Raw genomic sequence first — 14725 nt, forward strand, 5'->3', positions numbered from 1 at the left:
TCCATTTCTCCCACCCACCCACAGGCTTATCCGGCCCTCGAGGTGCTCCTGGACACACACCCATTGCAGAAGCCATCCAGGCTCCCCCTGGACTCATGGGTCTTCCAGGCATTGATGGCATCCCTGGCCTCATGGGAGACCCCGGGGTCCAAGGACCTGTGGGCCTACAAGGTAAGTAGGGTGCCAGGGAAAGGGAGCTTAGTGGGGAGCTGAGATGGCTTTGATTGGGAGGCTAAAGCAATTGGCTGGGAACCCCCAGCTTCAAGGGGGTAGCTTCATCAAGCATTTCCTTGGCTTCCTCACAAAGCTCCCAAGCTTCTTGCCAGGAAGGAGGGCCCCCAGGGCCAGCAATTGTACTTGGTTTCAGAGAACGTGTACAGAGCACAATAGCTAATCCAGACAGCTTGTTCTTCACTAATGTGCTGCTGCAGGAAGGAGGGGGTGTGGTGGGCAATAAAGAGAAAGAGAGAAAGCCCAGAGTTGGGGGACAGAAAATCTAGCTTCTAATTCCAGTTTTGCCCCAACTGGAGTAAGCTAGCAGTCTCTCTGGGCCTCAGTTCAGTTCAGTCGCTCAGTCGTGTCCGACTCTTTGCAACCCCATGAACCGCAGCATGCCAGGCCTTCCTGTCCATTACCAACTCCCGGAGTTCACCCAAACCCATGTCCATTGAGTCGGTGATGCCATCCAACCATCTCATCCTCTGTCATCTCCTTCTCCTCCTGCCCTCAATCTTTCCCAGCATCAAGGTCTTTTCAAATGAGTCAGCTCTTCGCATCAGGTGGCCAAAGTATTGGAGTTTCAGCTTCAACATCAGTCCTTCCAATGAACACCCAGGACTGATCTCCTTTAGGATGGACTGGTTGGATCTCCTTGCAGTCCAAGGGACTCTCAAGAGTCTTCTCCAACACCACTGTTCAAAAGCATCAATTCTTCGGTGCTCAGCTTTCTTTATAGTCCAACTCTCACATTCATTCATGACCACTGGAAAAACCATAGCCTTGACTAGACGGACCTTTGTTGGCAAAGTAATGTCTCTGCTTTTTAATATTCTGTCTAGGTTGGTGATAACTTTCATTCCAAGGAGTAAGTGTATTTTAATTTCATGGCTGCAATCACCATCTGCAGTGATTTTGGAGCCCAGAAAAATAAAGGACACTCTGGGCCTCAGTGTCCTCATTTCTGACTTGAGACCCCAGCAGTTGCCCTGCATCCTTCCCAGAGTTGCTGGGCGGATGAGAGGAAGTGAGGACAGGTGTGTGAAGGGGCTCAGAAAGGCTAAGTTCAGAGTGGGGTCCCAGGGCCGAGCTACCCAGACGTGAACTAAGGACTAGCCTAGGAGGCTCAGCCCTGTGCTCAGCCTGCACTCCCAGATGATGGCCAAATCTGCCCTCTTCTGGTGAGTCCTAGGCATGACACACAAGTCCCCTTTCTCCAGGGAAGACCTGGAGAAGTCCCTCTTCCTCCACATTGAGTACCCCGCTGTGAGCCTTCTCTCCTTGCAGGATCTAAAGGTTTACCTGGCATCCCTGGCAAAGATGGCGCCAATGGACTCCCTGGCCCACCTGGGGCTCTTGGTGATCCTGGTCTCCCTGGACTACAAGGCCCTCCAGGATTTGAAGGTCTGGCAATGTCAGCACTAGCAGGCAGAGGGCTTCTATAAGGGTTTGAGGCTTGGTAGTGAGTCAAAATCTCAAATCTTGGAATTAGGAAACCTGGCAGTAAAGCTTGACACTACTAGAAGGCTGGAAAACTGGGCTCTCATCCATTCACGCCCACTCCATTCTAAGCTGTGACGAATTAGAGCCCTACATTCCAGAAGGTGAAAAACTGTTCCAAATAGTACTCTGGATTCTCTTCCAGCTCTTAAGAGCTATGACTCCCCTACCCTGCACCAACCCCCTTCTACCCAGGGATTCTGACGTGGACAGAAGGGGGTTTGGTTCAAGGGAGAAGAAAATCTGAGGTAAGAGATGGCTGTTCTGCTACTTACCTCCTTTTATATCAGAAATGGCAAATCGACATTCCTGAGGCTCACAGGAAAAGTGCTGTGATTGTCAGCTATGCCTGACAGGAAAGGAGGGTGTGGTTTTGCCTTGCTAACCCCAGCTCTGCCTTCGCTGCCTTTGATTCAGTGGGTCCTCAGTTATCTCCTATGAAAGCCTACAAGGCCAGCCCAAGAAGTAGCTCCCTCTGCTCCTTCATCCCATCCCAGAGAACCCAAGGTTGGGTGACTGTGGAAGAGAAACCAGATCATGTGCTTTTCAAAATGAGGACTCTCTAGCCAGATACATCTGAGTTGGCATTCTAGTTCTACCACTTACTAGCTGTAGGTGGTGAACCTCAGTTTCATTATCCACAAATTGGAGTGATAAGGTTGTTGTAAGGATTGAGTGAGCTAATGCTTGTACATAATGGCCCCTGCTCAACACTTGCCACTAAATGAGTACCTGCTGTTATTATTGGCTGTACCTGGTTCACCCCTTTTCTGCTCTCTCCATCTCAGGAGCTCCAGGGAAGCCAGGCCCCTTCGGGAGGGCTGGAGTGCCTGGGCAAAGCCTGAGAGTGGGCTACACGTTGGTGAAGCACAGCCAGTCAGAACAGGTGCCCCTGTGCCCCAGTGGGATGAGCCAGCTCTGGGTGGGTTACAGCCTGCTGTTCGTGGAGGGGCAGGAGAAAGCCCACAACCAGGACCTGGGTAAGTACCAGCTCCCACAACCACCCCTGGCCATCTGTCCCCACAAGGACCACTCCTTGTTCCTCCCAACCATTGGTGGGCCCATGTTGGGTAGTGGGTTATAAGTACCAGGTCTAGAGTCATTCATGCAGATCTGGGTTCAAACCCTGGCTCTGCCACTTACTCTGGCCATGTTATTCAACCTATTTTACCTTCTGCCTCCTTCTCAATGGAACAAGGCTAATTCAAGTACCTGTCTCATAGGCTGGAGTGAGGATTACAGAAATCACCCATGTAAAATGTTTAGAACAATGTTTTACATATATTTGTTATTGTTGAGTTGCTAAGTCATGTCTGACTCTTTGCGACCCTATGGACTGCAGCACACCAGGCTCCTCTGTCCTACACTATCTCCTGGAGTTTGTGCAAATTTATGTCCATTGAGTCAGTGATGCCATCTAACCATCTCATCCTCTGTCGCCCCTTCTCTTTTTGCCTTCAGTCTTTCTCAGCATCAGGGTCTTTTCCATTGAGTCAGCACTTTGCATCAGATGGCCAAAGTATTGGAGCTTCAGCATCAATCCTTCCAATGAATATTTAGGGTTGATTTCCTTTAGGATTGACTGGTTTGCTTGCAGTCCAAAGGAGTCTCAAGAATCTTCTCCATTACAAAAAGCATTAACCATCCATTAAACATTAATGATTAGTGCTAAGGTGCTTAGTCGCTCAGTTGTGTCTGACTCTTTGCAACCCCATGGATTGTAGCCCATCAGGTTCTTCCATCCATGGGATTTCCAGACAAGAATACTGGAGTGGGTTGCCATTCCCTTCTCCAGGATCTTCCCGACCCAGGTATTGAACCCAGGTCTCTTGCATTGCAGGCAGATTCTTTACCATCTGAGGCACCAGGGAAGCAATTAGTAGTAGTAATAATAATAATATGATCTGTGAGTACCAATGATTACCCAAGAATTAACTGAATTGTCTTCAGGTGTGCTGACTCTGAAACATAGACTCACTCTGTTAAATGTTGGTTTTACAAAATGGGTTGATTTAGGGGGTCTTCATTCAGTTTCTAAAAAGATTCTTTTCATTATCCAATCTCTCTGGTGCATAGAAAGTAGGATTTGATCAGCAGACATCAGGGTGTGTACAGTAGTCCAGGACCAGAAGAAGAGGCAACCATGCTCTGGAACAAGCAGTTGGATATGAATCCAAACCACCATCTAGTCCAGTCATAGTGGCTCCGAGGACAATCCCAGCCCGGTCCCTCAGCCAGACCTTACCTGCCCCTGCCTATCTTCTCTCCTTCCAGGGTTTGCTGGCTCCTGCCTGCCCCGCTTCAGCACCATGCCATTCATCTACTGCAACATCAACGAAGTGTGCCACTATGCCCGACGGAACGATAAGTCCTACTGGCTCTCCACCACCGCCCCCATCCCTATGATGCCCGTCGGCCAGACACAGATCCCCCAGTACATCAGCCGCTGCTCTGTGTGTGAGGCGCCCTCGCAAGCCATTGCTGTGCACAGCCAGGACATCACCATCCCACAGTGCCCCTTGGGCTGGCGCAGCCTGTGGATTGGGTACTCCTTCCTCATGGTGAGGCCCCGCACTGCCCCTTCCCCCAGGGTAAAGGCCAAGGGTAGGGAGTGCTAGGAGGGAAATCTTGAAATCGAGTGCTGAGGCAGCTGGATGACGTGAGGGCCGGGACATTAGGCCAAATATGAGGCCCACTTGTACTCGACAGGTGACAAACACTAAATGTTCCCTCAAGGGTGTGGTACAGATTGCAAATAAGAGTTCCAATGAAGGTGACTTCAGAGTAAGAGCTGTTAATAGATCCACGAGGGGATGGGCCCATGGTCTAACCACCTGGTAGACTATTCCATGCTCTCTCCCTTCTCTGGAAAACACCACCATGGGCTTGGAGCAAAGGGTTCTGAGGAGAACTGTATTCTGAATCCCACTGAATTTTCCTTAATTCAGCCTTTCTCAGATTTCTTCGTCAGTAGAAATCTGCCAGGGGAACTAGCACACCTGGGACTCAGAGGGCATCAGCAGTCTGAGAGAAGCTGGCTAGGATGTAGCCACAGCCCAGGAGCTGTGGGCTAGGAGGGCACTCGGGAGCTCAGAGGGGGCACTCCTGGCCCTGAGGCAGTTACAAGGGTCCAAAACACAGTGCTTGGTTTATTTGCCTGACACGGGGGCTGAACCAAGGGACCAGAGCTCAGGGCTGGAGAAGCAGAGCCTGTTGCCTCCCGGGTGACCAGCTCACGGCCACTCTGTCTGTTTCAGCACACAGCCGCTGGTGCAGAAGGCGGGGGCCAGTCCCTGGTCTCTCCTGGATCCTGCCTAGAGGATTTCCGGGCTACTCCTTTCATCGAGTGCAGTGGTGCCCGGGGCACCTGCCACTACTTTGCCAACAAATATAGTTTCTGGCTGACAACAGTGGAAGAGAGGCAGCAGTTTAGGGAGGAGCCCATATCTGAGACACTGAAAGCCGGACAGCTCCACACCCGGGTCAGCCGCTGCCAGGTGTGTATGAAAAGCGTGTAGGGTGGCACCTGCCACTCTGCCCCTTGCCCTCCCCTCCTGCACACAACGGTCACCTCAGAAACCTGAATGGTCTGAAGAAGGAAGGCCTAAGCCCTTTTGCCCATCTGTCAAGTTGTACCTTGGAGTCTCATTTGGGCTGGACTACTGGACCCTGGTCACCCCCACCCTCAGGCCCCCTGGGTGAGCCCACCCTGCTGAGGTCTGCTGTCCCATTTCAGTCAACCTGGTGCTACAATTCGGTTTGGATGTTTGTGTGATTCTTCATGGCTACCTCAGAAAGACCACTGGGCCGCCACTTTCTTAGAATGCTCGCTTTCCTCACCGTCTTGATCAGGACGTTCTTCATGATAGCTAAGGAGTCATTTCTCAATGTCCAGAGGTCACCACACATTATTTGGCTTAAACTAGAACCCAGTGTTTCCACACAAAAAAAAATTTTCTCTGGCTCAACATTATGGATGGATGGTGCCTGCGCAGGCTAAACTCTCACTCTTCACAGAGACAGAATGAGGTGCTAGCCAATAGCCTGGGGTGAGCTTTGACTCTTTTGACAGTAAGTACGACTGGGCTGGAAGGCCAGCTGCCAAGAGGGGCTCATCAACTTCATATGGTCATAGACAAATCACTTCCTCCTTGTCAGCTCCCTCCCCAGCCACAGGCAGCAGACTTGGCCTGATTCAGAGTAGAGCAGAGGATGTACCAAATGGGGTCAGACCCATAAAGGGAAATGCAAACTGCTGCCCATTCTCCTGGGCTGGGGGTAGAGAGGAAGATGGGTAAGGAGGTGTGAATTTTGCTTTTGACTCCAGGAACAAAAAGGTAAATCCCTTGTCCCAATTTCTCAGAAGCCCTTGTTTATTCCAAATGCCATCCAGATGTGTGCAATGTGGCAAATCAACACTGCAGTGCTGGTTGCTTTGCATTTTGAGGCTGTGAGAGACTTGCCATTAAAATTTCCATCCAATTGCTCTTTCATAGGTAACCTGTTAAACCATTTTGATGTTTTTTTAAGCCTCATAAAAATCTAGCACACTGCTTTAACAGCAGACCCCAAAGCAAGCCTGGACAGATTATAAACTATATCGTATTCTGTTTAGGGGGATTATTTTAACCATTTCCTTTAATTATCAGTTTCCCAGAACACTTAGATATGTTGACATGAGGCAATTCCTTCCAGGTGATTCTGTTTCCTTAAATATTATATAATCTGTGCCAACACACACAAAGCATAATCAGTATAATCCAAACTATTGTTACCTTCACCTCTTGAGTAATAAGCATGGTGTCAGCTTTGTACATTGCAAATAAAAGGAATTCAATATGAACATTTGACTCTTTGACATTCTTTGATGAAAATTTTTCTAAAGCCCATGTCACTGAAATTCCTAAGTCCCCCTCAGAGCCTTGGGGGTTCTTGTTACTGCAAGTTGAGCTTTACAACATAACAGTGAGGCACAGGAAAATACAACGAAAGTCATAACAGTGAGGCACAGGAAAATACAACGAAAGTCAAGGGCTGAAAATGTCTTCCAACAGGCAACAAATCTACAAGTTGTTTCAAGATAAGCTTACTACTGAAAACAGTAGTAAGAAAAAAGCCCCATCACATGCTTGAGTTCAAGAAAGGGCTTTCCATACTTCTGGGTTCTCAGGATCATTTGCAGATTAATCAAAAGGAGAGAAATTTTAAAGTCATTAAAATGAAATCCAAGATATATGTGCATGTATTTGTAGATGCATAAAATATAGCCTCTGGAAGGATAAACAAGAAATTAATAACATTGGGAAGGTTCAAGGAACAGAACTGACTTGTGGGAGGGAAAGACATTTCACTGAATACCATTTTGCATCTTTCAAATTCTGAATTCACTGGAATATATTACCTACTGGGTAAAATAAGAATATAGAATCTAAGGAAATGAGTATTCAAATATTCCTAACTATACCAAAAAAACCCCACCTTAGTTTGGTTTATTTCCTTTATTTGCTAGTTTTCATGTTGCAGTTGCTGGCCTTCCTGGGGCCTGCTGGGCACTTTGTTGAACATGGAGGTGAAATGCATACAAGTTGAAAAAGACAAAGAGTGGAAAATGGGAAAATACCACTGGGATGTGAGGTACATCCACACAGGAGAATGGTTAGCAAAACCAATTTGATGAATATGTGCTTTAAAACTTCATATGTTGCCAGTCTTGAAATTAAGGGCTTCCCAGATGGCTCAGTGGTAAAGAATCTGCCTGCCAGTGCAGGAGATGTGGGTTTGATCTCTGAATTGCAAAGATCCCCTGGAGGAGGAAATGGCAACCCACTCCAATATTCTTGCCTGGGAAATCCCATGAACAGAGGATTTCAGTCCTCGGGCAGGCTACAGTCCATGAGGTCACAAAGAGTTGGACATGACTTAGCAACTGCACAATAACAACAGTCCCCAAATAGTATTTGATGCACAGATTAAATGTCATCACATGAATAATTATCTTTCCAATTATGACTGTAAAGCAAAAGGGAGTCAAATTCAACCACAATTTTTAATTTCCCAAACAAAAATCAATAATTTAACTCAGTGATCACCACCCATCAAACTACAGCCTGGGGCTAAATCCAGCCCTTCCCCTTTTTTTTTGTAAATAAAGTTCTATTGCATTACAGCCAGACTCATGTGCATGCACACTGTCTAGGGCTGTTTAGGTGCTTCACCAGCAGAGATGAGTAGCTGTGACAGATGCTTCATGGCCTTTAGAGCCTAAAACATTTCCTCTCTGGCCCTTGACAGAAAGTTTGCAGACCCCTGAATTAAGTGACAAATTATTTAAGGACAGGGTGACATGTGACAAAAGTATCGGTTAAGACAGGGACGATGACCCATCCAATAGTAAGGTTCTCTCAAATAGGAAGATCAATAAATATACATTTGATGTAATGTCTTTGACATACTTTTTGAGATCAATTATGATTATTTAAATACATATTCAAATACTTTAACAAGAACTTTTGTGTTCTTGTTACAATTGTTCTGATACAATGATTAACACTTTATTATTAGAGCAAGGGAACAGATTGCTTCTTAGTATTTAGCCCAAAGAGGTCAAACCTGAAGGGGTAAAGAAGCACAGGGTAACCATCTCTCATCTGCTGGTGCTGAAAGCAAGGTGGGAGTTGCTGGCTGTCCTCCACACATCCACCTCCTCATTCCAGCAGCTGAAGATTTGCTGTGGCCATGTAAGAAGCTGGGAAGCAAGAGACGGCTCCTAATCTTTCTGCTCATAGATTCCATGATTGTTTTAGTTCCTTCTGGGGAAGGGGTATATTGTTCATTCTCTCTCTCTTTTTTTTTTGTTTTTTTGCTGAGAAATGGTGCTTGGCTCAGTCATGATTTCTATCAAGTTTGTATGCTGTTGGCATATTAGGCACTTGCTGACTAAAAACGTTTTACATGATGAGTTCATGTTCTTCTGGTGCCAGATGGAAGACAGATCTCCAAGGTGAGTTCCCACTATCCTATATGCTCAGAATCTCGAAATCTTCCTCCAGGTCAAACTCCTCTAGTTGTTCAGTAGAGTCAATGAACTCTATCAGAATACAGAAATGAGGGGGAGAAAAGCTTGAAAACCTTTGGTTCAACAGGTCAATATGTTACTCAGTAGTTAAGACCATACATTTTTTAATTGCTTTGCTACACAAAAGCTAGTGTAGAGGAGACTTACAGGTGGGACCACTGCCAAGTGTTAGCAATTCTCCATAAAGAATCAAAATAGTTTTAGGGGCCCAAGATGTTAGAGTAGAAAGATCCTGAGCTCACCTCCTCTTACAAGCACAACAAAACCAAAACTATCTGCAGAACAACCACTGATGAAAACAACTGGAACCTACCAGAAGAGATCTTCTACAACTAAAGTCATAAAGAAGAATTCACAGCAATATGGGTAGAAGCAGCAGACTCATGATATGATCAAATCCCATACCCACAGGCGGGCAACCCACAAAATGGAGAATAATATCGTAGAAGTTCTCCCACAGGAGTAAGAGTTCTGAGCCCCATGTCAGGCTCCTCAGACTGAGGGTCTGGCATTTGAGGGAGGAGCCCCCCAGAGTATTTGACTTTGAAGGCCAGCAGGGGTTTATTGAAAGAGCCCCACAGGACTGGGGGAAATACAGACTCTACTCTTCAAGGGCCCACACAAAAATTTCATTTGTACTGGGACCCAGGGCAAAAGGAATAATTTGATAGGAGCCTAGACCAGCAAATTTGGAAAACTCATCAGTGGCCACAGGACTGGAAAAGGTCAGTTTTCATTCCAATCCCTAAGAAAGGCAATGCCAAAGAATTTTCAAACTACTGCACAATTGCACACCAGTAATGCCGAAGAAGCTGAAGTTGAATGATTCTATGAAGACCTACAAGACCTTTTAGAACTAACACCCAAAAAAGATGTCCTTTTCATTATAGGGGACTGGAATGCAAAAGTAGGAAGTCAAGAAACACCTGGTGTAACAGGCAAGTTTGGCCTTGGAGTACAGAATGAAGCAGGGCAAAGGCTAATAGAGTTTTGCCACAAGAACGCACTGGTAATAGCAAACACCCTATTCCAACAACACAAGAGAAGACTCTACACGTGGACATCACCAGATGGTCAACACCAAAATCAGATTGATTATATTCTTTGCAGCCAAAGATGGAGAAGCTCTATACAGTCAGCAAAAACAAGACCGGGAGCAGACTGTGGCTCGGATCATGAACTGCTTATTGCCAAATTCAGACTTAAATTGAAGAAAGTAGGGAAAACCACTAGACCATTCAGGTATGACTTAGATCAAATCCCTTATGAGTATACCGTGGAAGTGACAAATAGATTTAAGGGTCTAGACCTGATAGACAGAGTGCCTGATGAACTATGGACAGAGGTTCGTGACATTGTACAGGAGACAGGGATCAAGAAAATCCCCATGGAAAAGAAATGCAAAAAAGCAAAATGGCTGTCTGAGGAGGCCTTACAGATAGCTTGGAAGAGAAGAGAAGCGAATAGCAAAAGAGAAAAGGAAAGATATTCCCATCTGAATGCAGAGTTCCAAAGAATAGCAAGGAGAGATAAGAAAGCCTTCCTCAGCGATCAGTGCAAAGAAATAGAGGAAAACAACAGATTGGGAAAGACTAGAGATCTCTTCAAGAAAATTAGAGATACCAAAGGAACATTTCATGCAAAGATAGGCTCAATAAAGGACAGAAATGGTATGGACCTAACAAAAGCAGAAGATATTAAGAAGAGGTGGCAAGAATACACAGAAGAACTGTACAAAAAAGATCTTCACGACCCAGATAATCACGATGGTGTGATCACTCACCTAGAGCCAGACATCCTGGAATGTGAAGTCAAGTGGGCCTTAGAAAGCATCACTACGAACAAAGCTAGTGGAGGTGATGGAATTCCAGGTGAGCTATTTCAAATCCTCAAAGGTGATGCTGTGAAAGTGCTGCACTCAATATGCTAGCAAATCTGGAAAACTCAGCAGTGGCCACAGGACTGGAAGAGGTCAGTCTTCGTTCCAATTCCAAAGAAAGGCAATGCCAAAGAATGCTCAAACTACCGCACAATTGCACTCATCTCACATGCTAGTAAAGTAATGCTCAAAATTCTCCAAGCCAGGCTTCAGCAATATGTGAACCGTGAACTTCCAGATGTTCAAGCTGGTTTTAGAAAAGGCAGAGGAACCAGAGATCAAATTGCCAATAACCGCTGGATCATCGAGAAAGCAAGAGAGTTCCAGAAAAACATCTGTTTCTGCTTTATTGACGATGCCAAAGCCTTTGACTGTGTGGATCACAATAAACTGGAAAATTCTGAAAGAGACAGGAATACCAGACCATCTGACCTGTCTCTTGAGAAACCTGTATGCAGGTCAGGAAGCAACAGTTAGAACTGGACATGCAACAACAGACTGGTTCCAAATAGGAAAAGGAGTACGTCAAGGCTGTATATTGTCACCCTGCTTATTTAACTTATATGCAGAGTACATCATGAGAAACGCTGGGCTGGAAGAAACACAAGCTGGAATCAAGATTGCCAGGAGAAATATCAATAACCTCAGATACGCGGATGACACCACCCTTATGGCAGAAAGTGAAGAAGAACTAAAGAGCCTCTTGATGAAGGTGAAAGAGGAGAGTGAAAAAGTTGGCTTAAAGCTCAACGTTCAGAAAACTAAGATCATGGCATCTGGTCCCATCACTTCATGGGAAATATATGGGGAAACAGTGGAAACAGTGTCAGACTTTATTTTTTGGGGCTCCAAAATCACTGTTGATGGTGATTGCAGCCATGAAATTAAAAGACGCTTACTCCTTGGAAGGAAGGTTATGGCCAACCTAGATAGCATATTTAAAAGCAGAGACATTACTTTGCCAACAAAAGTCCGTCTAGTCAAGGCTATGGTTTTTCCAGTGGTCATGTATGGATGTGAGAGTTGGATGGTGAAGAAAGCTGAGCACCGAAGAATTGATGCTTTTGAACTGTGGTGTTGGAGAAGACTCTTGAGAGTCCCTTGGACTGCAAGGAGATCCAATCAATCCATCCTAAAAGAGATCAATCCTGGGTGTTCATTGGAAGGTCTGATGTTGAAGCTAAAACTCCAATACTTTGGACACCTCATGTGAAGGGTTGACTCATTGGAAAAGACCCTAATGCTGGGTAGGATTGGGGGCAGGAGGAGAAGGGGACGACAGAGGATGAGATGGTTGGATGGCATCACCGACTCGATGGGCATGGGTTTGGGTAGACTCCGGGAGTTGGTGATGGACAGAGAGGCCTGGCGTGCTGCAATTCATGGGGTCGCAAGGAGTTGGACACGACTGAGCAACTGAACTGAACTGCACAATTGCACTCATCTCACACGCTAGCAAAGTAATGCTCAAAATTCTCCAAGCCAGGCTTCAACCGTATTTGAGCCATGAACTTCCAGATGTTCAAGCTGGATTTAGAAAAGGCAGCAAATTGCCAACATCCGTTGGATCATCAAAAAAGTAAGAGAGTTCCAGAAAAACATCTACTTCTGATTTATTGATTATGCCAAAACCTTTGACTATCTGGATTACAACAAACTGTGGAAAATTCTTCAAGAGATGGGAATACCAGACCACCTGACCTGCCTCCTGAGACATCTGTATGCAAGCCAAGCAACAGTTAGGACTGGGCATGCCACAACAAACTGGTTCCAAATCGGGAAAGGAGTATGTCAAGGCTATATATTGTCACCCTGCTTATTTATATGCAGAGTACATCATGTGAAATGTCGGGCTGGATGAAGCACAAGCTGGAATCAAGATGGCAGGGAGAAATATCAATAATCTCAGATATGCAGATGACACCACCCTTACGGCAGAAAGCGAAGAACCAAAGAGCCTCTTGATGAAAGTAAAAGAGTGAAAAAGTTGGCTTAAAACTCAACATTCAAAAAACTAAGATCATGGCATCTAGTCCCATCACTTCATGACAAATAGATGGGGAAACAATGGAAACAGTGAGAGACTTTAATTTTGGAGGCTCCAACATCACTGCAGATGGTGACTGCAGCCATGAAATTAAAAGACACTTGTTCCTTGGAGGAAAAGCTATGACCAACCTAGACAGCATATTAAACAGCAGAAACATTACTTTGCCAACAAAGGCCCATCTAGTCAAAGCTATGGTTTTTCCAGTAGTCATGTATGGATGTGAGTTGGACCATGAAGAAAGCTGAGTGCTTAAGAATTGATGCTTTTGAACTGTGGTGTTGGAGAAGACTCTTGAGTGTCCCTTGGACTGCAAGGAGATCCAACCAGTTAATCCTAAAGGAAATTAGTCCCGAATATTCATTGGAAGCGGAGAAGGAAATGGCAACCCACTCCAGTACTCTTGCCTGGAAAATCCCATGGACGGAGGAACCTAGTAGACTGCAGTCCATGGGGTCGCTAAGAGTCAGACGCCACTGAGCGACTTCACTTTCACGCATTGGAGAAGGAAATGGCAACCCACTCCAGTGTTCTTGCCTGGAGAATCTCAGGGACTGGGGAGCCTGGTGGGCTGATGTCTATGGGGTTGCACAGAGTTGGACATGACTGAAGCAACTTAGCAGCAGCAGCAGCATTCATTGGAAGGACAGATGCTGAAGCTGAAACTCCAATACTTCGGCCACCTGATGCAAAGAACTGACTCATCGGAAAAGACCCTGCTGCTAGGAAAGATTGAAGGCAGAAGGAGAAGGGGACGACAGAGGATGAGATGGTTGGATGGCATCACTGACTCAATGGACACGAGTTTGAGCAAGCCCCAGGAGTTGGTGATGGACAGGGAAGCCTGGCGTGCTGCAGTCCATGGGGTCACAAAGAGTCAGACACGACTGAGTGACTGAACTGACTGAGTGACAGGCCAGACCTACCTGCTGGTCTTAGAGACTCTCCTGGAGAGGTGTGGGTAGGCTGGAGCTCACTATGGGGACATAGACACTGATGGCAGTCATATTTGGGAATATTCTACCACATGAACACTCCTGGTAGCTGACATGTTGGATCACTAGTGCCAAAACCTGGCCCCACCCAACAGCCTTTAGGTGCCAGTGCTGGGACACCTCAGGCCAAACAACTAACTGGGCAGGGCTTCCTTGGTGGCTCAGTGGTAAAGAATCCGCCTGTGATGCAGGAGATCCAGGTTCGATTCCTGGGTCGGGAAGATCCCCTGGAGAAGGGAATGGATACCCACTCTAGTACTCTTGCCTATAGAATTCCATGGACAGAGGAGCCTGGCGAGCTACAGTCCATGGGGTCCCAAAGAGTCAGAAATGAATGAAAGACTAACATTTCCACTTTTCGTAGCCCGATGCATCAACAGACAAGCTTCCTGAAGAAGTCAAAAGCCCATAGCCTCTAGACATGCCGTTAGATATGGCCCTGCCCATCTGAGGGCCAAGTCCCAGCTCCACCCACCAGTGGACAGGCCCTGGCCCCTCCCACCAGGCAGCCTGAACAAGACTCTAGACCTGCCTCATCCACCAGGGGGCAGACACTAGGAGCAAGAAAACTACATCCTGCAACACAGACCAGATCGGACCCTGGGATCACCTCAGGCCTGGCCCTGCCCACAGCAGGTCAATGAAACCTTTGGGACACCCCAGACCTCATACCCAACTGTATTAGGAACTTGCCCCCACTTATCAATGATCTGAAACATGCTCTGGGATCCCTGGGCCCAGCAGCCACACTACAGGAACTAGCTCTGCCTGCCAGTAATCCAGCACTAACCTCTGCCATTAGTTGGGCACAGCCCCAGAGTCTTCAGGACCCTGACTCCAGCCACCAGTGAGCCAGCACTAGCCCTTGGGCCCCCTTGGATTCTGCAACCAGCCACCTCATGACCAGGCCCCACTAAACAGCGACTAGCAGAATGTGCACAAGGCAGGGCCTGGAAACCAACTAGACTTGATGCCAACTAAGCTAGTAGATGGCCCATAGAGTCAGCCCACCA

At 46.6% G+C, this 14725-nt stretch overlaps 2 protein-coding genes across 6 annotated transcripts in view; one reads left to right on the top strand and one right to left on the bottom strand.

Moving 5' to 3' along the window:
• COL4A6 (collagen type IV alpha 6 chain) overlaps positions 1–6559 on the top strand; it is a 320692-nt gene extending 314133 nt beyond the window's left edge. Inside the window, exons 42-46 of the mRNA XM_081565867.1 lie at positions 25–171; positions 1504–1620; positions 2505–2696; positions 3991–4277; positions 4974–6559. Of these exons, the coding sequence (XP_081421993.1) occupies positions 25–171; positions 1504–1620; positions 2505–2696; positions 3991–4277; positions 4974–5234 (1004 nt within the window). The 3' untranslated portion in view covers positions 5235–6559. The remainder of the gene's footprint in view (positions 1–24; positions 172–1503; positions 1621–2504; positions 2697–3990; positions 4278–4973) is intronic.
• A 640-nt stretch (positions 6560–7199) lies between these two features.
• Positions 7200–14725, bottom strand: part of ATG4A (autophagy related 4A cysteine peptidase) — a 74246-nt gene continuing 66720 nt past the window's right edge. For all 5 annotated transcript variants that reach the window (XR_014075862.1, XM_081565873.1, XM_081565874.1 and 2 more), the window contains one exon: positions 7200–8803. Coding sequence is in view for 4 of the 5 variants with exons in the window: in XM_081565873.1 (XP_081421999.1) it covers positions 8733–8803 (71 nt within the window). In the remaining variant the exon portion in view is untranslated. The remainder of the gene's footprint in view (positions 8804–14725) is intronic.

Source organism: Giraffa tippelskirchi, chromosome X, assembly GCF_054371585.1.
Source record: "Giraffa tippelskirchi isolate mGirTip1 chromosome X, T2T-mGirTip1v1.2.pri, whole genome shotgun sequence".
NCBI lineage: Eukaryota > Metazoa > Chordata > Mammalia > Artiodactyla > Giraffidae > Giraffa > Giraffa tippelskirchi.